The sequence below is a fragment of the Eublepharis macularius genome, chromosome 1 (genome assembly GCF_028583425.1).
Source record: "Eublepharis macularius isolate TG4126 chromosome 1, MPM_Emac_v1.0, whole genome shotgun sequence".
NCBI classification, from domain to species: domain Eukaryota; kingdom Metazoa; phylum Chordata; class Lepidosauria; order Squamata; family Eublepharidae; genus Eublepharis; species Eublepharis macularius.
The window spans coordinates 30,507,757-30,534,093 of NC_072790.1; the positions used below are offsets into that span (position 1 = coordinate 30,507,757).

The 26,337-nt window shown below is 45.9% G+C and overlaps 2 protein-coding genes across 3 annotated transcripts in view; one reads left to right on the forward strand and one right to left on the reverse strand.

Annotated features, from left to right (window-relative positions):
- CAB39L (calcium binding protein 39 like) overlaps positions 1 to 6,525 on the reverse strand; it is a 31,020-nt gene extending 24,495 nt beyond the window's left edge. Inside the window, exons 1-2 of one of the 2 annotated variants that reach the window (XM_054981373.1) lie at positions 6,352 to 6,525; positions 124 to 320 (exon numbers count right to left, since the gene is read on the reverse strand). The gene's annotated coding sequence lies outside the window, so the exon portion shown is untranslated. The remainder of the gene's footprint in view (positions 1 to 123; positions 321 to 6,351) is intronic. The other variant, XM_054981381.1, reaches the window with a different exon arrangement.
- A 996-nt stretch (positions 6,526 to 7,521) lies between these two features.
- The window catches only part of SETDB2 (SET domain bifurcated histone lysine methyltransferase 2), a 50,798-nt gene continuing 31,982 nt past the window's right edge, over positions 7,522 to 26,337 (forward strand). Inside the window, exons 1-9 of the mRNA XM_054970957.1 lie at positions 7,522 to 7,619; positions 8,811 to 8,933; positions 11,058 to 11,123; positions 15,273 to 15,369; positions 17,782 to 18,336; positions 19,120 to 19,239; positions 20,039 to 20,208; positions 22,961 to 23,186; positions 24,318 to 24,417. Coding sequence (XP_054826932.1) covers positions 7,553 to 7,619; positions 8,811 to 8,933; positions 11,058 to 11,123; positions 15,273 to 15,369; positions 17,782 to 18,336; positions 19,120 to 19,239; positions 20,039 to 20,208; positions 22,961 to 23,186; positions 24,318 to 24,417 — 1,524 coding nt within the window. The 5' untranslated portion in view covers positions 7,522 to 7,552. The remainder of the gene's footprint in view (positions 7,620 to 8,810; positions 8,934 to 11,057; positions 11,124 to 15,272; positions 15,370 to 17,781; positions 18,337 to 19,119; positions 19,240 to 20,038; positions 20,209 to 22,960; positions 23,187 to 24,317; positions 24,418 to 26,337) is intronic.

A 26,337-nucleotide genomic window follows, 5' to 3' on the forward strand; every position in this document is an offset into this window, starting at 1 on the left:
ACGACAGACTAGAAACTGCCTGGCATCTCTGCAGCTTATTACAGAAAACCACCAATAAGCTAAAGAATCTCTTTATTTATGTCACTTAGCCTTATTTGCCTTAAGCTGCCAAAGCATACTCACCGTGTCTGGAGATTCAAGAGAAACCAAGACCCTGATGGAACACTCTTTTTTTTAAAAGTCTAAGACAGCTCCAATAATGGACTCCTTTTATTTAATTTCTTTCAATGTTCCCCTCTGGAACAGACGCGGCAGAGAATCCAACTTGGTCTTGGTGGACAACAATTGCAACGGTCAGAAAAACAGCCTCTTACACCGGCCTGCAAGAAAAGCCCTGGTAAATTTCCACTCTTCTCCAGCATTCCGGTCCCTGTTTTGTCTCACATCTGCCTGGGGCAGCTCTCTTTCTGGTCAGACCAGCTCTGCAAATTTGCAGTCACATGTCCCTCCCTCTCCGTCACCCCAAAGCACCCAGCTCTCGACATTCAGTTTTACCAGGTAAGCGTATTTCAAGGTAATTCATGCTTTATTTAAACTGTGTTTTATCAGACATTTTCCACCCAGCCAGAATTAGAACCTGCAAGTGCAAAAAATTAAAAGGAATGAACCAAATATTATTTGTGTGAGGCTTTTTTTTTTCTTTATATTTTTCTAGTATAAAAAGATAGCAGCCCATTTCACATCCCATTCTGTTACATGAATCTCTGCTAAACTCTTGTTTTCAACTGAATTTTCTTCTAAGGAGATACCATAATTCATTCCAAGACCATAAAGAAGTCATTCACATATGAAAACTTAGGCCAGAATGGAGCTTTTATACTAAAGTCCAAGTGACTGTTACCCTCTATGTGATATACACTAATTTTCATACACTTCACATTATTATCTTAATTAACTGTGAACAAAAAAACACAGCACCAATAATGTGCCTCACAGGCCTGAATTGTTTAAACAGACATAACAGAGAGGAAGAAATAGCATATTAAATCCCTTAAACAAAAGAAAAATAAACATTTATTTTAGGAGGAAATATGCTATGAACTATCGGATGGGAATCAAAGCATCCCCCAGTAGCATCTAACATATATTGTAGACAAGTGGGTGGGGGGAAGATAAATTGTTTTATAGTGTATTGTTAAATTCCAACCTCGTTTCATTCTAGTTTTAGGATGAATCTCTCTGCATTGTTAACTATTCTGGCCTAACCTGGGCACGTAAATAATTCTTCATATCTGCAAAATTACCAAACTAATGGTAAAGAGTGTGTCATGTTTAGTGAGAAAGTTAGAAATTCCAGCAGGGTAGCCATGTTAGTCTGTTACAGCCAAAATAAACAAAAGTATAAAGAATACCATGGCAAGTTTTATTTTATTGAAGCAAGCTGCAACAGGCAAACTTGAGGTATTGATATTGTGCTGCATCATAGTGGTTGGGCCACAAATCAGCACTCTGCTGGTTTGAATCCCTCTACTGCCATGAGCTCAGCAAGTGGCTTTGGGTAAGTCACGCCTCTCAGCCCCAGCTCCCCACCACCATTTGGGGGGAAATAATAATACTGACTTTGTTCCCCACTCAGAACAGTGAACTAACCTGCCTAGAAAAGCGGTATATAAGCGCATTTATTATTATTATATTTTATAATATTTGTTGCCCACTTGGGAGGTTGGGGCTGGGGAAGGGGACCTGAAATAATCATCAGGAAGGGTCTCTATATGGAAAAGGCATTACCCAGTATATAGAAGAAAATGTCTCTGGGTGTCCACTGATTCTAGTACACTGGTTCCTCACTGCAATTTTTTTTTCTTATTGCTGTGGTGGGGGGGGAGGGGAAGCAGTTGTGACGTTAAGCTACCAACATGGCCTAACCATCTTATAAAATCAGACCCAGGAAGCTACTAATATCTCTGGCCAGCTCATTTGCCCCATTGCCATCTAAAGTCCCTGCCCCCTCCCCAAGTGCCTGCCGTTTCTTCCCAACCTCATAGCACAGTTCAAAAATCCTATTTCAATTTTCCAGGGCTTTTTTTCTGGGAAAAGAGGTGGTGGAACTCAGGACTGCACGATGATGTCACTTTGGGTCAGCTGGAACAAGGGGGGAGGGATTTTTTAAAAGTTTAAATCGCCCTCGGCAAAAATGGTCACATGGCCAGTGGCCCCACCCTCTGATCTCCAGACAGGGGAGAGTTTAGATTGTCCCCTGCGCTGCGGAGGGCAATCTAAACTCCCCTCTGTTTAGACATCGGGGGGCGGGGCCACTAGCCATGTGACCATTTTCAAGAGGTGCCGGAACTCCATTCCACCACATTCCAGCTGAAAAAAAGCCCTGCAATTTTCAACTATTAGCTAATCAAGCCTTCCTGGTTTCTAAAACTTTACAGGAGATCTAAGATAAGCTAAATGCTATGGCTAATAAAACTCCTGTTATCCTGCACAAAGATCACCATCTAGCCCCACCAGAGGCTGTGGAAACTACAAGGAAGCCTTATTTTTTCATTTGTACCTCACATTTCTCCCCAACGAGGACCCAAAGTAATTTAACTCACCTCTCCTCCATTTTATCATCATAACAACCCAGTGAGGGAGTTTAGGCTGAGAGTGTGTGAATGGCCCAAACTCACCCAGCGAGCTTCCACGGCAAGATGGGGGTTCAAAACTGGGCCTCCCAGATCCTAGTCCAACACTCCCGCCACTTCATCCACTGGTTCTCATGAGAACCCTACCTGAAGCAGAGCAAATACTCCTTTCTGCCATTTGCTAAGGACCAGTTTTCTCTTGTTTTGAAATCCGAGACAGGTAGCCCTATTTACCTCCCACCAGGGATACTTATGGCTATCAAGGATTATTGGCTACAACATTTTAAGAAACAACATTATTTTCTATACAACCCCGAAGCAGATTTTTATTCTGGGATTCAATCAAGGATCAGAAAAAGATTTGAATGAGAGAACAAAAAAATTTGCATGTGGCTACCTATCTTTTAGGGCCAATGGGGATTTGTTCCGAAACATCAAATCAGAGAGCCACAATTGCATCAACTACCCAGATAATCATCGCTATAAGCACTACAGTCTCCACAATTAATATACTTTGTTTTGCAGGAAAACAAAAACTGTAAACTGTTGGAGAACATGTTAATGGCACTATTGGTTCATTCCTAGAGCTACAGCTATGTAGCTACTGCTACTCTCTTTCTCCTGTTCTTTTCATACATCTGCTGTCACCTTGAAGGCCATAAAATCTTGTCAGGCCTTTAAACTGAAAAGATGTTTCAATTAGATTTTTCAAAGGTACACCTTTTTTGCCTGCAAGGTCTCAGAACAATAGGAGCCATCACACTTCCAACTGCAGGACAGCTAGTCCATGTTACATGGTTAATACTGCTCTCTGATGTGACAGCTAGTTAATATTGCTGAGTTAACATTGTTTCCTGATATCTTTCCCTCCTATACCCATTCGATGAATCCCCTAGCATTGGCTGCCAACCCCGTTCTGGCTGGACTCCAGCATTCGCAGTTCGGTCCTAGACCTAGGATCCTTGGTAGATCTTGGGATACAAACAGAAAATTCCCTCCAAGAGGACTTTCCGCCAATCGGTTCCAAAGTTAAAAGGCTTGCTACCCACAACACCAAAATTTGAGAGCCATGTAAAGGAGCGTGCTGTGTGCACCATTCCTGGACAAGAGAGGTGCTGGACTGGAAATCCATCTGAGATTCCCCCATCACCACCACTGAGAGGATCACAAGCCAGGAGAGGAAGACCGAAAGATGGTGTTGGTATGTTGAATTTTCTCTATTCCCTGCCCTCCCCCACCCCTCCCCACGGTAGTGTAAATACCACTTCCCCACCAGGAAATCCAGCTTATTTCCACTTCAAACAAGATAAGCCTACTTTGTCATAAAAATTTTCTGTAACATCCCAAACTTAGATGTGGAATGACCTATCTTATCTAAACATTCCTAGAGCCATCCAGCTCGAACACATCATGGGGGTACTCTCATCAGTCAGAGCTCAGAGGTGGGACCAATAACAATGCTTCTGGGAGCTCCATGCAGCTATAATGGGGGTTGTATCTGGGAACCCCATGGCATTCTTTCTGCCTAACCTACTATTGTGTGTGTGCGCGCGCACACGTGCAAGAGGCAGAAGGGGAAAGAATCAAAGCCACACAGAGCCTTTCCCATTCAAATGTGCATAGCAAGGCACATGCACTCAACAAGGCACTTGACTTGTTGTCAGTTCTAGGGACAGCAGTCCATGGCAGATAGACCCCCAAACCCCTCACAGCAAGTACTCTAGTGCATTGGTTGAAAGGATTTTATTTAGAGATCCATTAAGTTCATGGGTACATCCATAGATAGGAAAGTTGGCAGGAATGATTATACAGGCAAAGGCACTATTGACATAGGGAGTACTGTTCCCCTCGGAGCAATTTCTGAGATAACAGGCTGGTTACTTTCCCTGTGAAATCAGCATTAGTACTTTCGTTTTCAGGCAGGCCAAGAATAGCAGGACTATTTGGCTACATTACAAAGCACAACTATGTAAGCATAGCATGAATTCATACAGTAGATCAATACAGTGAACAGATCAGATCAATACATCAGATCAGAGAATACATCAATGGCACGGGTGTGTGCGCATATGACACTTGTCAAGGCACATTCTGGCCCCTCCCACAGTACAAAAGGGCTCACTTTTTAGTAGTGAATCAAGTCATACACCGGGCTTACCAATCCAGGAACTGGAGTGCGCTCTGGTGAGGTACTTTGCAGCCCCGGTTCCAGCATCGGTCCTCCCCCAAGTTTTCAGCTGCCATATCCTTATACCCCTCAACCTCCACCCTATTTTGCTCTCTGAATGATACATCCACAGTTTCCCCCTAAGGCATACATACTGCTTCCAAGGCAAGTGAAAATCAGTGGACAAGAGTCTGCCCAGAACAAAATTTCTTCTTGCTCCCAAGTCCCAGGAGAGTATAAAATGTGGAAGTCATGTCTTCTTGTTCATGCCAACTTGTATTTGTATTAGTAAAAAAGCTTCAGCAGCCCAAAGCAAATGGTGACACTGTCCTTTTAATGGACAACAGGAACACGCTGTCATGGCTACCACCACAGTGAGTATGCCTTAGATATCACAGTAGAGAAGGAGGAACACCCCTCACATTCTACAACACGAGGCAAAAATTTTGTTCCCAAGGGAGATCAGATTGAAATTATACCTCCATTTTCCTTCACACACTTATAAAGACAAAGCTCAGGGGTGGACATGAGAACAGCCTGCACTGAGAAAATGCATGCACTATTTCACAACCCTACTTGTTGTCCAAAGGGTGGCTACACTGCATTCAATATGACTTAAAAAACCAGAGTAATGGAGCTACTCCTCAAGAAAACATGGATCACTAGACTGTGCTATGAGGCCATCCTAAATTGCATTCTCTGAATCTCTCCCACCCCATCTCATTATGGGAATAACATTTCATGTCAATCAAACGAAAAAAGGGAGGAAAATTAAAGCACTCTACCCTCCATGGAAGAAAAGCAAGACAAAGAAGTACATAATCTCAGCTCACTAGCCAAAAAAATGCTCTAGATTACACTGTAGGTTACCCTAAATCAGGCCCGGTGTCAGCTCCAGCCTCCAGTGCAGTCTACCTCAGAGGGATGCAGGGTTGCTAGCTCCAGGTTAGGAAATGCTTGGAGATTTGGGGGTGGGATCTGAGCAGCACAGCCACTTTCTCCTGGGAACTGACCTCAGTAGTGCTAGATCTCAGCTGACATGGTGGAAGTTCTCTAGGTCCTACCTGGAGATTGGCAACCTTAGCAGGATGCCTTCTACCCATATTTTTCAGCCCAGCTTCTTGCACCAACCGCCTTGGTGGCCCTGATGGGGGCATAAAAGTAGGATACAAACTTTGAAAATAAGTAAAGTGAAGTAAGTAAGACTAGACTACACTGCAGGGCTGTCATAAGCAACCAGCACCCACTCTCTAATTCAGGATACCCTAACTCCAGTCTGCATTTCATTTAGCACAGGAGTTTTTAAAGACTAACCCCTTCACTCCACAATGCATACTTTGCACACACCACACAAGACCTCCTATTAGAAGCCAGAAGGGTTGCCACCTCCAAGTTGGGAAATTCCTGGAGATCTGGGGTGAAACCTGGAGAAAGTGGGGTTTGGGGAGGGAAAGGACCTTGGCATGGCATAATTCCCCCCCCCCCAAGTAGCCATTTTCTCTGGGTGAACTGATCTCTGTGGCCTAGAGACCAGTTGTAATTCCGGGAGATCTCCAGCCACTACCTGGAGGCTGGCAACCCTAGAAGCCAGACACCATCCTTGGCTTTTACCTGAGAGGAAGGAAGCAACAACTCCAGGCGCACCTGCCCCTCGCAGCGAAACTTCACGCCTGGCTCGTTTCCAGGCAGCGACGGTCAGTTTTTAATCCCGCAACGAGAAAAACGACGAACTAACCCCGAAGGCAACCAGGAAGTTCCATGCCAGCCGAAGACAGCGTTGGCACTTTATTAAGCCTATGAGGCCCGCCTGGAGAAGGCTTCCGGCTCCGCCCCTTCCGCCACGGCCAAGCAAGGCCTCATTGGCCGAGAGGCAGAGTGACGCCATTCCGCCGACCAGGAAGTTTTCTTTGAAGGTAGTTCTAGGGGACTGGCTCGTTTGCTCGCGGGCTGGATTTCCGGATTAGCGTTGAAGGAGCTTAAAAAAGAACAGCTGCTTATAGAACAGCAGGATCGGAGTCCAGTTGCACCATGGAGAGCGACAAGATTTTCCAGGGTGCGAAGAAGGGAGCTCTGACTCTCAAAAGCTTATACCCTTTGTTGATCTCTAGGTGCCACTGGACTCCAGTCCTGCTGTTCCACTGCAGACCAACACGGCTACCCTCCTAAAACAATGTTAAATAAGCAATCTTTTGAAAAAGCTTTCCTGAGTCGAAGCTCCCTGATAACATGCAATATATGTAAGATATAATAGTGCCCGTTACGGCCTGTTCCAGGACAAGATATAAATTATATATATCTGAGGCCCTCGAAAGCTTATACCGAAAATCTCTTTGGTCCCTGAGGGGCCACTGGACTCCAGTCCTGCTGTTCTACTGCAAGCCAGCACGGCTTCCCACTTGAAACTAGTGGCTTATAGGAAACTACGGAGCAATCCCAGACTTGCAGCGATGTGTTCCTTTTACATTTTTTTTAAAACGTCCCCTCAAGCGCTTCCTGCGGCAGTGCAATATATTGTATTGCAGAGACGAGGCGCGGAAGGCTGAGAGGCCTCATTCCCCCATTGCGGAGCGTTGAAGGAGAAGAAATCAGGACTGTGACGCCTCTGAAATGCAAGTCCGTTGCGATCCTCCTCCTGTTGCAACCACTCTTTCTGAACGAGAATGAGATTTAAGACAGCAACGTCGCGCTTTGACCCCCAGTTGGAAGAAACGATACGGGAGGTCGACGTACACCCGAAGATAAGAGGCTCGAGTGCAGCATTCGGGCTTTCTTACCTCTATGTCGGGGGTTTGTGCGCGTGCGCAGAGTTGGGATGGCTGCTGGAGAGGGTCCTGCAGAGTTGGAAGCGAGATCGGGAAGAAAAGAGCAAAGCATGGAAGGTAGGGCGCCTTTCGCTGCCGGGGTGGGAATCGGAGACCGACGCCTCCTTCCTGCAAGGAGCTCGGGGTGTAGGGTGTGGGTGTGTCCTCACTTTCTATTGGTCATCACAACAACCCTGTGAGGTGGGCCGGGCGGGGAGGGGAGGGAGGGGGAGAGAGAGAGAGAGAGAGAGAGAGAGAGACACTCCGTCCCAGATCTCCCCAGGGTTGCCAGCTCCAGGTTGGGAAGTTCCTGGAGATTTGGGGGCTGGAGCCTAGGGAGGGTGGAGTTCCTCCCCTCAGTGGGGGATATTGCCATAGAGTCCCCGATAATATAATGCCATAGAGCATCCATGTTCTCCTGGGAAATTGATCTCAGTGACCTGTTGTCATTCGTTGTAATTCAGGGATTCATTGTAATTCAGGGAGATCTCCTGGCCCCACCTGGAGGTTGGCAACCCTGACCCATGGCAAGGGGTGTGCAGGGGGGACACATCTGGCAGTAGTTGATGGGAAAGACCTTCCTCTCCATGGTTCCCTTGGAAAGCCATTGCCAAGCAGAGAGACAACGGTCTGACCCAGGAGTAGACGGAAACTGGTCCTCCTGAGAACACGGGAGAATCCGGCAGCTAACCCAAGTGCTGTGGCCCTTCTAGGTTGGTGATTTGAGTCACTTCTTTTCTCTTACTTAGGACTAAACCGTGACATTATCCTGGGAATTCCATGAATGGGGCTCCCTGCAATGTTTTTCCTGCCATTGGCAGGCACATAGGGAAGGACCTGATCTGAGAAGGGATGGGGGCGGGGGGGGCGGTTAAGCCTCCCTTATTCCCAGCACCTTTCTGTAGCAGCCTGGAGGAGGAAATGTACCGGAACGGATATAGCTAGCTGTGTGTCGGCCTCCTTATGGCAAACAGCACTTCCATGGGGCTATTTCAGGTTGGGAACTATGTTTGTGGGAGGCTTAACCCCCACCCCATCCACATCTTGATCAGAATTGAATTCTAGTGCACGTTCTATTTAAAGAGGTGGGGAACCTGCTGGGAGCTCCGTTCACAGAACTCCTTGCGTCTCCTCTGATTTGGCCGTTAAGACATCTTTGAAGGAGAAATGGGCTGCAATGGTATCCCCACACTCTACCCTATTTTTCTCTCTTATTTTTTTCCCCTAATGGCAAAACTATTGTAAGCAACTCTTCCCCCTTCTTTTCAGGGAATGCAAAAACATTCTGGAGGCACATGGAAGACCATGAAGTGGACTTGGTGTTTGAACAGCTGCAGAAGTTGGTGTTGGCCCTGAAGCAGAAGATCAAGGGTGGGACAGCAACCGAGGAAGGTTTGGCATTGTCTCCTCTTAGACCAACCAGCTTCAGAGGCCCTCTTATTCTTTTCCAGTCTAAGCGGGCATCTGGAAGAGGAACTGGGGCTGGGTGACGAAGGGAAAGTGTGGGATCCCGGAAGGGAAGTTGTAAGTGTGCCCAAGTATGGGCAACCACAGAGCATGTTTACTGCTTCCATGGTGTGCGTATTGCATAGTGCCATGGAGATAGTTGCTTTTCCCCCCCTTGAAAATAGTTTCGAGTGGGTAGCTCTGTTTGTCTGTAGTAGAAGAGCAAGATTCGGGTTGAGTAGCACCCTAAAGACTAACTAGATTCCCAGGGTATAAGCTTTCGAGAATCAAAGCTCCTTTTGTCAGAGGGTATCAAAAGAAGAGAGCTCTGACTCTCAGAAGCTCATATGCTGGAAATCTAGTTGGTCTTTAAGGTGCTTCTCAACCCAAATCTTATTTCTCTTTTGTTATTTATATCCGGTCTCTCTGTATAATTGTATTCAAGGTGTGTTACAACATAAAACAGCAAAATGAAACATCACAGGTTAAAAAGGTGGACAAAAGAAAAGCGCTGAAATACAGAGGGATTCAACCAGAATACATTTGCTTTCCTGGTGTCTTGGCTGTACACTCGGAAGACCGTTGTACAGCAAGGAGACAATAGTGAATCTTCATTGACTCCCATGTTTGCCCTTCACTTACTCTCCTTGTGGCAGGGCTGCAGCCTGCCAAGGCCAATTCCCAGCTAGTTGGGCCAGGCACTGTTGGGCATAGCTGAGCTCAGATAAGGAGTGGCACAGACAGGCAGCCTGCCAGGGCATGAGGGAGGGCAAGAGCCTGCCTTATACTAAATCAGACCCCCTGTTACCTGTACTGTATTGATAACCTGAGATATGCCAATAAAGGTTTTGTTGTTGTTGTTGTTACTAAATCAGACCATCAGTCCAGTATTCAGGTGGCTGAAGCTGTCCAGGCTCTCAAGCATAGGTCTTTCACATCACGTGCTACTCAGTCCTTTTCACTGGAGATGCCGGGGTTAAACCTGAGACCGTCCGCTTACCAAGGAGATGTTCTACCACTGAGCCAAGGCCACTCCCAAGAGATGAGCAGAGGCGGCTTGTCGCCTTCCTTTATATAGCCAGCCACCCTGGTCTTACTTGGCAGTCTCTCATCCAAATACTAACCAGGCCTCTCCATGCTTAGCTTCTGAGCTCGGGTAAGATCAAGTTACTCCGGGCTATTCAGGCTATAATGCTCAGAGCATAGCAATTAGCCTGTATAAAATCCTGTCCCATCAGGCCCCACGATAGGTCCATAGCTATGCAGGTACGCCACTCCCAGCTCATCTGCCTCTTTCAGGAGTCTCCTAGACAGCTGAAGGGATGTTGTAAGGCTGTTCTTTGCTTTGGCTGTATTTTGTAACAGCCACCTTGCCAAAGTAACCTCCAGTAAACACCATCTTGAATGCAAACAATTTGTCTCTGACGGAGCTGCCCTCTTTGAACCTGAGAACACTTTGGCTGGTTCAGCCTCTGAAAGTAAGACAGTTGGAGAATGCATAGCTTGTCACTTGGAAGGTGAAAATCGTATGGCAACTTTGGAAGCTCTGCAGTCTTAGCATCGAAATGCAGGTTCATTGATGCCAAATGTGTATACCCCGCAGGGCTTTTTTTCTGGGAAAAGAGGTGGTGGAACTCAGTGGGTTGCCCTCGAAGAAAATGGTCACATGGCCGGTGGCCCCGCCCCCTGATCTCCAGACAGAGGGGAGTTTAGATTGCCCTCCGCGCGAGAGCAATCTCAACTCCCCTCTGTCTGGAGATTAGGGGGCGGGGCCACCGGCCATGTGACCATTTTCAAGAGGTTCCAGAACTCCTTTCCACTGCGTTCCTGCTGAAAAAAAGCCCTGATCCCCCCACTCCCCAGTTTGTGTATTTAAATCTGGCTCACACTTCTAAGGCATTATTATAACTGCCTTGCATTTTGCAGGGACTTCTGGAGGCGTCCAGAAAGGCTGCCTGACCACTGGCAGCTCTGCTTCCCTTTTATTTGTGCATTGCAATGTGATCAACCTCTTCAGCTGCTGTTGCTTTTTCCAACGAGGCTTTCTTTTTGTCATTGTTGTTTGAACAGAATGCTTCCAAGCTCTGGCGCTCGTGAACCAAGCAAACCTGACGGCCTTCTTAACCCTGCCAAATGGTAGGAATTGGTTTCTCTACGCCTGTGGTGCTTTTTTTAGCCTGCTGCTGAACAGAATTTCTGCTGAGCCGGGGGGGGGGGGGCGGGGCGGGGAATGAACTAGATTAGGGGAAGTGTTCTTCTCCTTTCTTGAAATATTGTTCTTGCTTGATTTCCTTAGACAAAGGAGCTGTCCTGGTTTATTTATTTTTTCGCTTCATTTATCCCCTGCCTTTCTCCCAGTGGGTACTCACAGTGGCTCACGTCGTTCTCCTCCATTTTAGGTTAGGTGTGAATGTGAAACTAGCCCAAGCTTCCATGGCAGAGTGCGGATTTGAACCTGGGTCTCCCAGATCCTAATCTGGTCTGTTCCAGGATTTCTGGCACGGCACCGTGCCATGTGCTGTCAGCATTAGAGCTGTCCTTTGGCCTGCCTGCTGATCTTTTTCTTGCAGTAGGAGCAATGCGCACAGGCCCTGGCCACGCATTCATTGCCTTTGGGTTGGGAAGGAAATCACACCTGCCGTACTGGTCTCCAAATGTGCCACAGGTGGGAAAATAGGTTTCTCCCGGATTCCCCTGCTGAATGTAGGCTTGATACGATTGGAACGATATGACTTAGAAAGTCAAGAAATATGTGCTTGGAGAATCGTTTTGTTTTCTCGTGATCGGGGTGGATCAGGGCCTTAAAATCCCAGGAGCAAAGAGCCGGGAGTACCACAGGGGGTGGTTTGGCTTGAACCCTTGCTGGAACACTGATGACAGTGAGCCTGCTTGGTGGTAGAGAGTGTCTTCATAACTGACTCACGGCAACCCCTGGTGGGGTTTTCATGGCAAGAGACTAACAGAGATGGTTTGCCGTTGCCTGCCTCTGCAACCTTAGTCTTTGATGGAGGTCTCCCATCCAATTACTAACCAAGGCCAACCCTGCTTAGCTTCTGAGATCTGATGAGATCCGCCTCACCTGGGCTATTCAGGTCAGGGCAATGAGCATGCTGACGCCTTTTGTTATTGTTGCCATGGTCTGGGTCTGAGTCAAGCAGTCCCAGCCCTACGGGGGCCACTTGGTTTAGCTTACTCCTGACCACCACTGGGACACCAGGTGCTTTCTCTAAGTTCTAGACTGACCCTAACATTAGTTCCAAAGCACTCTGTTAGAGGTTTAGTCATGCTGAGGCTGGAAGCATCAGTTTAGGTGGGCGAGTCGCAAGCACTGATGCCCTTGCAACACAACTTCTGCTCCCACTTACCCTCTCAATTTGCTTTGTGGGTTTGTGTCTCACCGCATTCAGTCTTAAAGACTGAATGAGCCTTGTGTAGGTCAAATGCTTATTTATTTAATTCCCCACTTTTTTGTTGAAAAGAACACCAAAGGCGGCTAACAAACTTGAAATCCTATTACAAACACAAAATACAAATATGAAGTCCTGTAGCAATACGTCCAATATCCAAGCACCAACTGGTCACATATCCCCAAGCAAATTACAGAGTATGTTCCATGACGCAGTTCCTTTTAAGGATATTCGCAGCAGTCAGAGTAGGAAGGAGATAGTAAAGTCCCCCCAGGCAAAAGGCAATAGACGTTCTTGTATAGCGGCCAGTCCATCCTGTCCAAATATTGTCAAGAATTCTCCAGGTTTTCTAGCGGGGCTTTCCAGCCCTAATGTTCTTTTAACTGGAGATGGCAGGAATCAAATCCAGGACCTAGTACTTGAAAAACACACACTGCTACAGTAGTGGAGTACGATGACACTACTGTGTCTTATGCAGACTTCTGTCGTATCAAACACTTGTTACCTTTAGACAAGGGTCATTTCATAGAAAAAGAGCTGGAGGAACTCATTAGCATAACTCATTAGCATATGCCCCGCCCCTTGCTATCACCGGAAGTGTGTCATTGGCATGACTGATTTGCATATGCCACACCCCCTAACGTCACCTATCCTGGCTGTTTTGGACCTAATCCTGGCCATTCAAGGCTGTAATTGGGCCCAAAATGGCAAAAAGGGGCTGAAAATGGCTGAAAAGGGGCCCAACGTGGTCAGGATCGGGCCACTGCAGAGTGGGAAAGTGATCCACCACCTGTCAGAGGCCCGATCCGGGCTGTTTTGGCCCCAATCCAGGCTGAAATGGGCCCAAAATGGCCGAGAGTCAGGTGGGCGGGGCCACCTGACATGTGACCTCTTTAGGGAACTGCCAGAACTGTGTTCCTGCGTGTTCCCCCTCGAAATGAGCCCTGCCTTTAGATCTTGTAGAGCGCATGTGTAATGATTTCGTGTGTGTGTGTGTCTTTAAATGTTTGATGTGGTACAGATGAAGAGTGGGGGTGAAAGAGAGGGAGAGATAAGTGAGATGATTGGCTGATGACTGAGCGTATGGGCGAAGTGAACTGCTGTTTTAGTTACTGAGTGGAGAGAAAAGACTCAGTCTGGACAAAGCAGGCAACCTGTGTGCAGCCTGAATGTGTTTAAGCATCTGAGAGAAATATAAAATCTGAATTTTATATTTGGAAATCTGAATTCCTGTGTATCTGAGAGAAAACCCATTCATTCTATCTAAAGCAAGCAAACTCTGTATGCACCGGAGAGAAAATCTGTGTATTTGAGTGAGAAATTGATATCTGAAGAAGGCAAGCTTTGTGTGCAGCCTGAGAGAGAAAAGTTTATGAAAATCTGAGTGATTGTGCCTAAGTAAAGTACCTTTAAGAACAAATAACACTCTTTGAAACCATCAAGCTTAAGAAATAATATGAAGTCAATAGGCTTCTTTTAAAAATAAAAGTTTATTTTGTTTTTCTGTTTATCCCAGAGTATCTGTTATTTCCATAGCACATTTCACATTCAGATCGCCAGCAAGTCTGCAGCCATCTGAATGTGGAAGGGCTGCCCTTAGGGACGGGGAAGCTTGAATAGAATCTAGAGTGTCCAAGGATGGGGACAGAGACAGCCGAATCTTTACAGAATAGTAACCATGACTAGAAGAGTGTTTGAGAGCCACTGAAAATGTCTTCCGCTAGAGAAACGGAGTGAATGACAAACGGAAGGGGCGTGACCTATCTACGGCACGATTTTAAGAAAATCCAAGGAGAATGACAAATGCAATTGTGAGTAAAGATGGCATAACCTGTCGAAAGAATGGAAGTGGTTAGAACAGTTAACACTTTTCCCCCCGCCGCCATGCTTGCTGCATTAAGGAAATGGAGCTGTTGTTACCCTCAGCATCTAGCTCTATGATGGATGGAGAATCACCATACCTGATGAAATAGCAAGATTTGAGTCCACTAGCGACCAACAGGACTTTCAGGGTATAAGCTTTTGAGAGTCAAGCTTCCTTCATCAGTACTTATAAACACCCAGAATTTATAACTGTAGAGATCCAATTAAGAATCACGGCTTTAGAACTCCCCCCATCCCACTTTTGCGGATTTTATTTTCTTATAAAGATCTCTGCAAAAAGATTTTGCATATGCATCTGACGAAATGAGATCTGACTCATAACAGCTTAATTCTGGAATAAAATTTGGTGGCCTATAAGGTGCCGCTGGACTTCGGTTTGCTTTTGCTCTAGGAATGTTGAGAGAAATGCAGCAAATATGCCCATGTCATACCCATCCCTTTAGAGGGATAAAACCACCACACTCCATTCTATGCAGATAGCCTTTTAAGTCCAAAACGAGAGATCAAGATCTGTTTCATAAGTTATGTTAACTTAATTAATGGTGTCCTAAGAGGGCACCATTTTACTCTGAAAGAACCATAGAATCGAATCATAGGGTTGGAAGGTACCTCTAAGGTCATCTAGTCCAATCCCCTGCACAATGCAGGAACACAACTACCCCCGCCCTCAACTGCCCCAGAGACCCCTGCTCCAGTTGCATTGATTGGTTCTCATAATTTTCGATGAATACGTGCTGGAGAGTGGGATAAGGCAGTGCAAATCTGGGATAAGGCAGTGCAAATCTGGCTCACTGTGTGTTCCTTCATCCTCCAAGAACCTAGGTTGGGTCTGGTATGCTTATAATAGTCTTCATATCACAACTTAGATGTTTGTGTCTGTTTATGTCTTAGGCTTTTTAGTGGTTTCATTTGAAGTCTGTAATTAACTCACACTTGATTGCTTTCAATTGCAACGTAACTTGTACTACTGACATTTGTATTTTGTTCTTACAAGTAAACAAAGTTAAGGAAGATACCCAGAAATGTGAACTTGATTTACAACTTTCTCCATCAACTGAAACTACAGATAGCTCCGGAGATAATTTTTCTTTGTAAGTAATAATATAACAACGTAATAACATTTGATTTATATATCGCTCTTTAGGTCAACTTAACACCTACTCAGAGTGGTTTACAAAGTGTGTTATTATTATCCCTGCAACAACAAAAACCCTTTGAGGTGGGCGGGGCTGAGAGAGCTCCTAGATGCTGTGCCTGACCCAAGGTCACCCAGCTGGCTTCAATCGGAGGAGTGGGGAATCAAACCTGGTTCTCCAGATTAAAGTCCTGCCGCTCTTAATCACTACATCAAAGAGTACAAAGAAGATTTAGCCACTCTTTTGTGTGTGCGCGCGATTGTTCTGTTAATTAAAATTAATCTACAAATTATAAGCTATAAAACCACAGGCCTGGAATCAGAGATCCCAGATCTGGAAGCAAAGGTCTTTCTTCTACCTCTTTTGTCCTCCTGGCCACTTCTCTCTGGTCCTCCTCTTGCCTTTCCCTCTCGGGCCCCTCTGCTTGTCTATTCCTCATCCCTCCAGCCTGTTTCTTGCTCTGGTCCTCTTTTTCCCTGCCCAGCCCGACTGTCCTGAGCTCTTTCTGTCTGCTTCCCTTCCAGGTCCTTCGGCCTGCCCAGCCTTTCTCTGAGATCTGATCAGCTCTTCTTGCAGGAACTCGAGGTGTTCCTGCCTTACTCCCCCCCTCCCTTCGGCCTCCTTAGCCAATCACTTCTGGAGGCTTCGCTGTGACTACCGAACCCCGAAGATGATTCAGCTGATGCTTGAAGTAATTGGGGTAGCCCCTCCTGAAGCTCCCCTGATGGGAGAGAGAGGAGAGACAATCTCCCCCAGTTCCTCTCCCTCCTCACTGCATCTCCCTGACCGCAGTGCTTTCCATCAGTGAGGATCCCCCTTCCCCCAGTGGTGCCTTTTGAGGTGGTCACAGGTGTCTCCTGGGGGAAGAAGGGGAAGATCTGCCCCTGCCAGTAGAACGGCAGAGAATCCATGTTCAGTCTTTTAACTGACAGGTCTGTGTGGTCAATGTACATTTGAGGTTTGGCTTTTTAATAAATTTGCAAAGTCCTAGTATTTTCTAGTTCTGTTAGAACCTTTCCAGGTTGCTTTTTTACCTTGTTATCCCTTAATTCTCCTTTGAAGAGGGGTTTTGGAAGTGTTTGTTTTGATCTGAGTGCATCAAGGTTGGGTTGAATAATTATCCGTACCCAGGGCTTTTTTTCAGCAGGAACGTGGTGGAACAGAGTTCCGGAACCTCTTGAAAATGGTCACATGGCTGGTGGCCCCGCCCCCTGATCTCCAGGCAGAGGGGAGTTTAGATTGCCCTCTGCGTCGCCAAGTGGTGCAGAGGGCCATCTACACTCCCCTCTGTCTGGAGATCAGGGGGCAGGGCCACCATTTCTCCGAGGGCAACCCACTGAGTTCCACCACCTCTTTTCCCAGAAAAAAAGCCCTGTCCATCCCACATGCGCTACTGCTTGTGAGGATCTGCTGCTGTTCCTGGTCAATAACCGAAGAACCTCGTGAAAACTAACTAGAACCAAGAGTTAACACAATGATATACTACAATTAAACAGTAAGAATAAAGTGCAATTTATAAGAATATTCACTATGTAATTTACTGTATTAACAAGCACGCACGAAAGGAGACCCCGGCAACGTCACAGTTCATTAACATGGACTATGAAAACTCATATAAAGTGCTAAGTGCTTAAGCCTATGACTGCACAATTCAAAAATCATCGATAGCTGGTACAACACGTACAACAAACACACACTGAAAGTGCTAGGTGCTTAAGCAAGAAAATTGTTCATAACATCGTGGAGCTCTTAACACAAGAGCATGCAAGTCTATGAGTAATCTGTTGGCGGGTCTACGAAGTCTAGCTGCGAGAGGGAGGGGTCCAGTCAACAAAAAGCCATCTGACGGGTGGACTGGTTCCTATGCAAGGAGCCGTTTCGATTCTTTCTCAAAGATGGCAAAAGCAGGTACTGATGCTGGTCCTATTCAAAGTCTGCATTGATAACAAAACTGTTTCAATATTTCTTCATGGGACACGTATCTAGCAGCATCCACGGGGCCTCTGTGCAACCTCAGCTTTTGCAGGGTCATTTCTAGATGTCCCCAACAGTGCAATCCTAAGCGGAGTTACACCAGTCTAAACCCATTGATTTCAGTAGACTTAGACCGGCATAACTCTGTTGCACCTGTCACTTGATGTACCGTAACAATTGGTGAAACACGCCTGCTTAGGTATGTCCGGCACCCTTGCACAGATTTGGGTCTTCAACAGCTAAATGAGGCTTCTTTTTTAGGAGGGGAAGGTTCAGTATAATTTTGCACGGGCAACCTGATCTAATGAACAATTTGTAGTTTATTTTAAAAAAACAAGTCCAATCTATTTGCTGCTTGTCTGACACACTTTTTCAACTCTTGCATGGGTGAAGAATGGAGGTGACAGCTGCAAGGGATAGAGGAGAACCAGCCGGAGCGGCGGAAGCGCCTTCGCGACGGCCCTGTCGACCTCACACCTGCTCTCAGGAATGCCTTGTCAAAAGGCCGTGGAGCTCGTACAAGGGTGGGAACCCTCTGAACCTGCCCCTGCTGTGTCGCTTCCGCAGAACGCACATGAAACCAGACCTGCCTTCCAAGATGCTGGATGTGGTCTACAGAGCCCCCTGCGGAAGGTCCCTGAGAAATTTCAAAGAGGTTCAGGATTACTTGCTGCAAACTGAGTGCCGCTTCTTGTTTCTGGATCAGTTTTCTTTCAACACGTACGTCCAAGTGTTTAGAAACTATCCCAGTCGGAAAGGATTGGTGTTTGACTTTGATATCAGCAAGGGAGCAGAGTCAACGCCCGTTTCCTTTTGCAATGAGGCCAACCAGGAGCGACTGCCTTACTTTAAGTACCGGAAGACCTCTTGGCCACGTGGTCTCTTCTTGAACAATTTATCGAGCATGTTTCGTGCCTCGTGCAGTTGCACTGATGGCTGCACGGATACGTAAGTATTGAGAGCGCGCACCGTGTTGCGACTTGGCGATTATCCTTAAAGTTTTGCTCTCTGATGTATGTTCATTGAATGCTGATGCGGGTATATATATGTGTGTTTGAGTGTATACGTGATGCCTCTTGCCCAGAAATTCGCAGAGCGCATTGACTCTGGCGGAGCGGCTTGGCTCTGGCAGAGCCACTTGTTGACCCGGGTTTTAAATCTATTCATTTGGTCTGCTAGCACAAGGAGCTTTCTGCCCCCAACAGAACCAATTCTAGTGTTTTATTGGTTAGTGGACCAGTAATAGCTGTTGCCTTTGATAGTCTGGGTTTTTATAACAAGTGCAAAACTTATTGTGGGGGCTGCTGAAAGGATGGCATCCTGCAAGTTGATCTTTAAAACTTTAAAACTTTATTAAAATTATATATTATATATGTGATGCCTCCTGTCTTCCTCCTCCTTTCACCTCCCCCCCCCACAAACTAGCATGCCTGACTAACAATCAGAAAGAGAGTACTGGGGTGGGGAGTCATTGCTTTGGGGGATGGAAGGGACGTAGCTTGCAGTGCTACATATCAGTCCAAAAGAAAGGGAAGAGCATGGTCCTTCATTACGACATGCAAAAGTAGTGGGGTATGAATTGTTCCTTGTATATATCCCTAAGCGATTAAGCACAGGTGTGCTCAAGCCCCTTGAAAGTGAATTGGCCTTCCCAGGAATCCAGAGTGTGAGTTGGTCTTGTTGCTTTATTTCGTATCCTTATTTCCACTAGATCTACTGTGTGCTTTCTAGGACAAAATGTGCCTGCCTGCTTCTGACTCAGAAGAGCTGCACTGAAGCTTCTGTATCTCCAAGAGGGGAATCCTTACATGGGTACAAGTATAAGAGGTTGGACGGGCCCATTGCCAGTGGGTAAGGGACTTTTTTTTTTACATTCAGGCCATGTAAGGCTATTCCGTTGGATCCTTGTCAATAGTGCCTCGTTTTAGATATACATTTCTTCTTCTTTCCTTTTGCATTGCTGTTCTGTGTTAAATGGCAGCTTATAGCAAAGGATGGCCTAGCACTTGCCCTGGATGGTAACGGGCAGCGAATATGAATTTAGGGTCTTGAGGCTGCAGATAGGCAATGTCTGTTTCTGATTGACTAGCACGGGGGTCCCCAACGTGGTGCCCATGGGCACCAGGGGGTGATCTGCTTACTTGTTTCCTGGCACCCACCAAATATTTTTGGAAAGTGTGTGAAGCCATGTGGGGCTGTTGCCCAGCAAGATTTCTGATTGGCCACTGGAGAATTGATTGGCTGTGCAGAATAAAATAGCATTGTTTCAGGTACAGCTGCCCCCGCAGTGCTGGTTTTATTTTCTCTTGCTCCCCCGTCTAATTTATTTTTTAAATTGCCTCTCTTCTCCCCAGCATTTGGCCTTCTGTGGCTCTGCCTCCTGCAGCAGCCATTTTGTAGTTGTGCCCACCAACCTTTGCCAGATTTCAAAAGGTGCCCACAGGCTCAAAAAGGTTGGGGACCCCTGCGCTAGCAATTTAAAGACTGACTGGCAGTTTTCTGAGTCGAAGGGTACACCAGTTTCTCAGAAATGTCAGCCAGGCATTAAGATCTCCAGAAAAGGTTCACAGTTCTGACCGGAATGCTGTTCAACCAGCTTCGATTCCCACCTCACTCAGAACTGTGCGCAATGTTTCTTTTTCTGTGGCAGCATTTATGAATGCAACTTGTCGTGCAGCTGTGACAAGATAAGGTGCCAGAATAGAGTCGTCCAGCACGGCCTGCAGGTTCGGCTGCAGGTCTTCAGCACCGAGAAGAAGGGCTGGGGAGTGCGTTGCCTGGATGACATCGACAAAGGGACGTTTGTTTGTACGTATGCAGGTACGGCAAGAACAGCCCTGAAAGAGAGTGCGGGTAAGGAAGGGGCTGGGAGAGGAAATGACTTGGAAAAGTAATCGGATCCAGAGGGTCCAGAACAGGATGGAGTTTGTAGCAAGGATCTTTCCTTCTTTGCCTCCCGGTCGGGGGGGGGGTCACCCTCCTGCCCACCGTTCTAAGTGCTGATCACAGCCGCTCAAACTCCTAGCAGGCCTCCTGGGAGGGTGAACCACCCTCGTTGCTCGAGACTCAACAGCCTCTGGGTTCTTTTCTCTGGGGGATTTTGCACACAGTTGGTCAGACACTCAAGACACAAGACTTATATATAATAGATGTTTATTTAACTTAGAAGAGTGTATGCAGGGTGCGGGAACCACTCTATTAAGGCACAAATGTAACCCCTTGCAGTCCTATCTTGACTTTAGACCAGAAATCTTGCGCAACTTCCTTTCAGAAGACACTCAGAGCTCAATGACTTATGCTGTGGCCAGATTCTGTTCCTTAGCCATTAGGAAACGCAGACTCCTTTTAGTTGAAAATGCGGTATAATTGCTTTTGCCATTTTTTCTTTTATCTTCATTGTTTTTATGTCATTCTTCCAGCACTAATGCTCTGATCTTATTGTTATGCCCTGATGTAATAACTTATTTTTATCGCAGATTTGCTTTCTTTTTACTGGCTTTTGCTGTAATGGTAAATAAATGACTGAATGCAAATGGCATTAAAATAACAAACAACTTGCCTATTCTTTACTAAACTGACTGAAAACATAAGCTTGCTAACTTGCATTTCTCTGAAGAGGCTTGAGGCTCATACCCACAAACAAAGTCCATAAACCATGCCAGGCACGTACAGCACCTCAGGCCTGGCATGGAGCAAAGTCTCTCACATGCTGATGGAATAAGGTAGCATAGGATGATCCAGCGAAGTCTCACTGCGAGTGTGTAGTGTGGTGGTCAGAGCAGAGAGGAGCCATCTTTGCTATGATTGTCAGCCAATCAGAGGCACGCTTGCAATCAGCGTTACTCGCCTGAGAACCAAGAAGGAGGACGTGCGGAGCCAAGACTCCCTCGTCTCTCAAGGACGCCTTCCCTAGGCAACAGCTCACAGGCGCAATTAATTAACTGAGCGGCACATTCCACTCCCAGGGTGTCAGGCCAAAACTGGGCCTGTAAGAATTTAGGAGCCTGAGCCAATGTAGGCAAATGGGTTTACTGTGGCTCTGCTAGACACTCCCTTTAAAAAATCCTGCTCATAAATGTCAGGAGATCCTCGGGAACTGCACGGGATGCAGCGTGGAGGGCTGCAGGGGAAGGGAGAACCTATGAAAATTACCTATGCAAATTCCATTCATCAATGTTCATTCATTAATGAATGGAAACCCTTCATAGACTTTTTATATGAAACAGATAACAGATTTGATGATTTCTGGGTTTATGGATTAAGGGATTAAGAAATGCAGTTTACCCTTCCAAAGGAATAAGGTCCCCACTTGGTTGTAAAAAGTGGCGTTTTATAATTTGCACATTCAGACCCTTTTCAGATTCTAACACCGGCAAATAGAAACAAAGCTGTCTTTGTTTTGATCGCCGTTTACTTCTGCTTTTGACAGATGTAGGTACGCAATTACAAACCAAACTGTCCCGTTTCAGAATCTTACTTACATGTACAGAATCTCAGGCCGGATTTCAACATGATGCGGGATATATGAGAAAAATGAACCCCTGCGAACTGTGGCAGTTCGAGAGTTATTGAAATGTAATAGAAGAAGAAGAGAGAAGTGACTTTACCGGGAAAGGGGGAATATGATTATAGAAATCTAAGCTACTATTGGGGTTATGATAAAAGTAAAAATTATAGAGTATTAAATAATAGATGTTTTACTATGGATACATAAGATATATAAGATTAAGCTAGCTAGATATTATGTACAATATATAGTTTAATTAAAGAGTATATAATAGATATTTGGGTATAACAGTTACCTTATAGACTTAAAATAAGCTCAGAACAAGAAAAAGTAAAAGATGGGTGTGTAATAGAATATTAGAGTTTAAGTTAATATTAGAATCAGGAGGATTGTGGAAAGTAAAGAGTTTAGATAATCGGAAAGTAAAATGGATGCAATGTTATATTTTTAATATCTTGATTGCTAATATATATGATTATGCTAGCATTATTTTAGGTAGAATATATGGTTTACCTAAGGTATTTAAAGGGAAACTTGTACCATAGAGATATAGAGATATTTTTAGTAGAGATTTAATAAGCTTAGAGAAAAGAGTATTAAGTGTGTGTTTAACAGGGTATATGAGATATTAAGTAATTAAGTAATAAAATAGACTAAGGGGTGGAAAACTGTTGGAAGTCAACCAAAAAGGGGGGAGGAAAGGGAGGGGGTTAGAAATAGACTTACAAGGGGGTAATGAATGTATTGAATGATATTATAATCTAATCCAATAAAAAAAAATTTAAAAAAAGAAAGAAAAATGAACCCCTGCAGCGTTGTGTCGGGCTAGTTTCCCATTTAAACCTGGAGCTGCCCTAGATCTAGGCCCTGGGTCCATAGGCATGCATTGAAGAAATGGCCTGGTCTAGACGAGACGTTGATCGTGGTGGTTGAAGAAGTGTACTCAGGCCACTTACTCTCACATGCAAAAGCCTCCCCCTAAGCCTTTTTTCAGAAGGCATACGGAGACCATTGTGTCTTGCTGCAAGAGAGGTTGTGTTTCCACACGTTTCGTTTTTCTTCCAGGCAGGCTAATGAGCAGAGCGACGCCGGGGCAGCCTGAAGATGGGGGTTGTATTGCCGAAGCAGAAAATACAGAGAACACTGACAGGAACCATGCCTTATCTCCAAGAAAGAGAAAAGTGGATTCGGTCTGTTCTGATGCTGAGATCGAATTTGTCACGACCAGGAAAGACAGTGCCAATGGGAAGCATGAACCTTTGCCTGTAGAAGCTCAAAGCCCTCCAAATGTGTAAGTGGCAAATAGCGATGTTGTGCGGGTTCTCTTTCTTCCCTTGCTGTGACCCAGCCGATTCGATTTCTCCCCAGGCCGATAAACTCAAAAGAGATGAGAGGCTGTGTACCTCAGCGACAGGCTCCTGATGCCCGGTGCAAGAACATATTGTGGTTCTCGAGGCAATTTCTTATTTTTCAGCAGTGTTATTTGCATTGCCACTTGGGACAGAAGTGGGGCACCTTGGTCCCGTCTCATATCCGAGGCTGGCTTGCTGGGCAGAACCCATTCTATGTAGCCCCAAGCCATCAACAGTTTTGTGCCAATAATGGGATGGAACTACACAGAAGGGATTTTTCTGGTGAGGTCTTGTATGGGGCCAACTGTGGGAACTTTTCAAGCAATAGTCTCTCAGATGTGAGAAGAACTCAGAATATGGTGTAGCTGGTGCAAAACCTACAGGGCAGCTCTATCGCCACAGTTACCAGTGCTCTGCATAATGAGCGATTAAGAATGCAACACAAGCTGGGGTCTCCCTGGAGGGGGCACGAACTCTCCCACGAGTAGCCCTCTCTGTCTGAAAGCAAGTGGCTCTTGCTACCTCGAACGATCCTCTGTGGAAAACCTTGTCACTTAACAGTTGAATGTTTCTCCCAATGTGAAAATGCCCTCTCCCTTTTTCATTTGAAGTCAGGTTTGTGCCTGGGTTTTATTTCAAATATATATTGCCAAAGAGGTGAAATAATCTGTCTGCCCACTTTAAGATGTGCGCGGAACAGAAAGCACCATCAAAGCTGGCGCAATCTCTAGGATAGGCTAATCACGGTGTCTGCACTAGGGCCCCCCATTTCCCCAAAGAATCTTCTGATCTCCCTCCCAGGCATTCCGTGGCTGCTTGGAAACGGAAGTCTCGGGAGGTTGCAGGGAGGAGATTTCCAGAGCCCGTATCCCCCTAGTAACAGCCTTCATCAAAGCATAGAAATAACAACATCTTGCTGAATTCTTGGCTTCTCTGTCTTGTAAAGTTTCCAGCGAATTCTAAGTAAAGAATCGGACGTTCTTTGAACCTGGAACATTTCTCAGAAAATTTGTCAGGAATTCCTTGTTCATTTGCACTGTGTAAAAGCCCTGTTTTTTACTTCTCGTCAGAATTCAGAATTGTGGTTATGAGGACTGGAACTGGAGAAACGAAGATAAAAAAAGGACACAAACCCGGACGTCAGTTCTTCCGCATCAGCAGAGATCTGTGGTAAAAACTTAGAATGTATTTACGGCCTGACTTGTGGGCTTCTCATCTGGATTTCGACGATCGTTTCTAGTCTCCTCGAATCTGTTCTGTACCAAATAGAGTTGGGAGTACAGTTCAGTATGCTGGTAGCTCAAAAATAGTTTATGCCACTCCGTCCTCTTGCGGGGGCTGTTCTGTCTGGAGCCCATTGAGGTCCCTTATTATTTTTTAAAATTTGTTGTCTGCCTTTCCCACTGAGGCTCAGGTCAGATTGCAGAGTTACAAAAAACAGTGCAATAAAGACAATAGAGTGTAGCATGATCAAGGCAATAAAACTGGATCATACAAATTAAAGAACAGTGAAGAGAAGCAGTATAATACATTGCATAAACTGGATTTCATAATAAGAGAACCAAGATCCAGTAAGCCTGGATTTGACAACTGCATGATGCTGAACTATATACAGTCTATACACTGAATAAGCAATGCAGTATAAAGGGGAAAAGGATTTCACAGGCCAGTACAATTAAATTTATTTATTTATTTTATCGTATTTATAATCCACTCTCCCCGCAAGCAAGCTCAGAGCAGATTACATCAATAAAACACAATATAAAAATACCTATATAAATGGTAAAGGTAGTCCCCCTGTGCAGGCACTGAGTCATTACTGACCCATGGGGGGACGTCGCATCACCCGTGGTGCAGAGTGGTAAACTGCAGTACTGCAGCCCAAGCTCTACTCACGATCTGAGTTCGATCCTTGCAGAAGCCGGGTTCAGATAGCCAGCTCAAGGTTGACTCAGCCTTCCATCCTTCCGAGGTCAGTAAAATGAATGCCGAGTTTCTTGGGGGTAAAGTGTAGATGACTGGGGAAGGCAATGGCAAACCACCCCATAAAAAGTCTGCCAAGAAAACGTTGTGATGCGACGTCCCCCCATGGGTCAGTAATGACTCGGCGCTTGCACGGGGGACTACTTTTACCTACCTACATACATATATAGAAATATCTATAATACCTAAATAGAAATTGGCCTCCTGCAGAATACTGCTTTAGTGCATCCCTGTTCTCTCTAGAAAAATGCCTTCTGGAACAGTTCCATTTTATACATTTTATGGGAGGTTTCCTTACCTCATCAGGCAGGCCTTTCCATCAGGTGGGGACCACAGCAGAGACAGCTCTGGTATGGGCTGCTGCTGTTCTTAACTTCTTTACAGGGGGGCATCTTCTGGAGGCTTCGCTTGGATGAGCAAAGCTGTCTCAGTGGAACATATCAAGAGAGGTGGTCCTGTAGATAAGTGGGTCTTAGGCCTAGAACTTTGCAAGTACGAACCAGCACTTTGAATGGAACACAGGAGCTGCTTGATAACCAATGGAGCAACTGCAGAACAGTTGTAATGTGTATAGAGTCTGCCTAGCTCCTGATAGTGAAAGAAATGCTGCATTCTGCACCAGGTGGTTTCTTAGTTGTCTTCAAGGGTAGATCCATGTGGAGTACACTACAGTAGTCTAGACATGTGGTAACTGTCCTGTGGATCCAGGTAGCCAAATTGACTGGGTAGAGAGCCATCCTCTGGGTTAAATAAAGATGAAAGAATGCAGTTTTTTGCAGCTGTATTAACGTGCTTCCCCAGCAATAATTCTGGGTTTAGTATAATCTTCCAGACTAGGGTTGTCAGGCCCCCGCAATCTCCTAGCGGGGGATCGGGGCCTGGCTCCTCTACCTCTCTTCTGATGGTGCATGCACGCAGAGTGCACGTGCGCTCCTGCAAAGCACAAAGACATCACTTCCCAGAAGTGACATCATCACGCAGCCCCCTGCCCCCCTGAATGCCCGTGTTCCGCAGGGGCTCGCATTGGGGGCTGCTGTGGAGCACAGGAATGCCCACAGATCGGGCCCATTTTGAGGCGCTGCGGAGCACAGGAGCGCTCCACAGTGC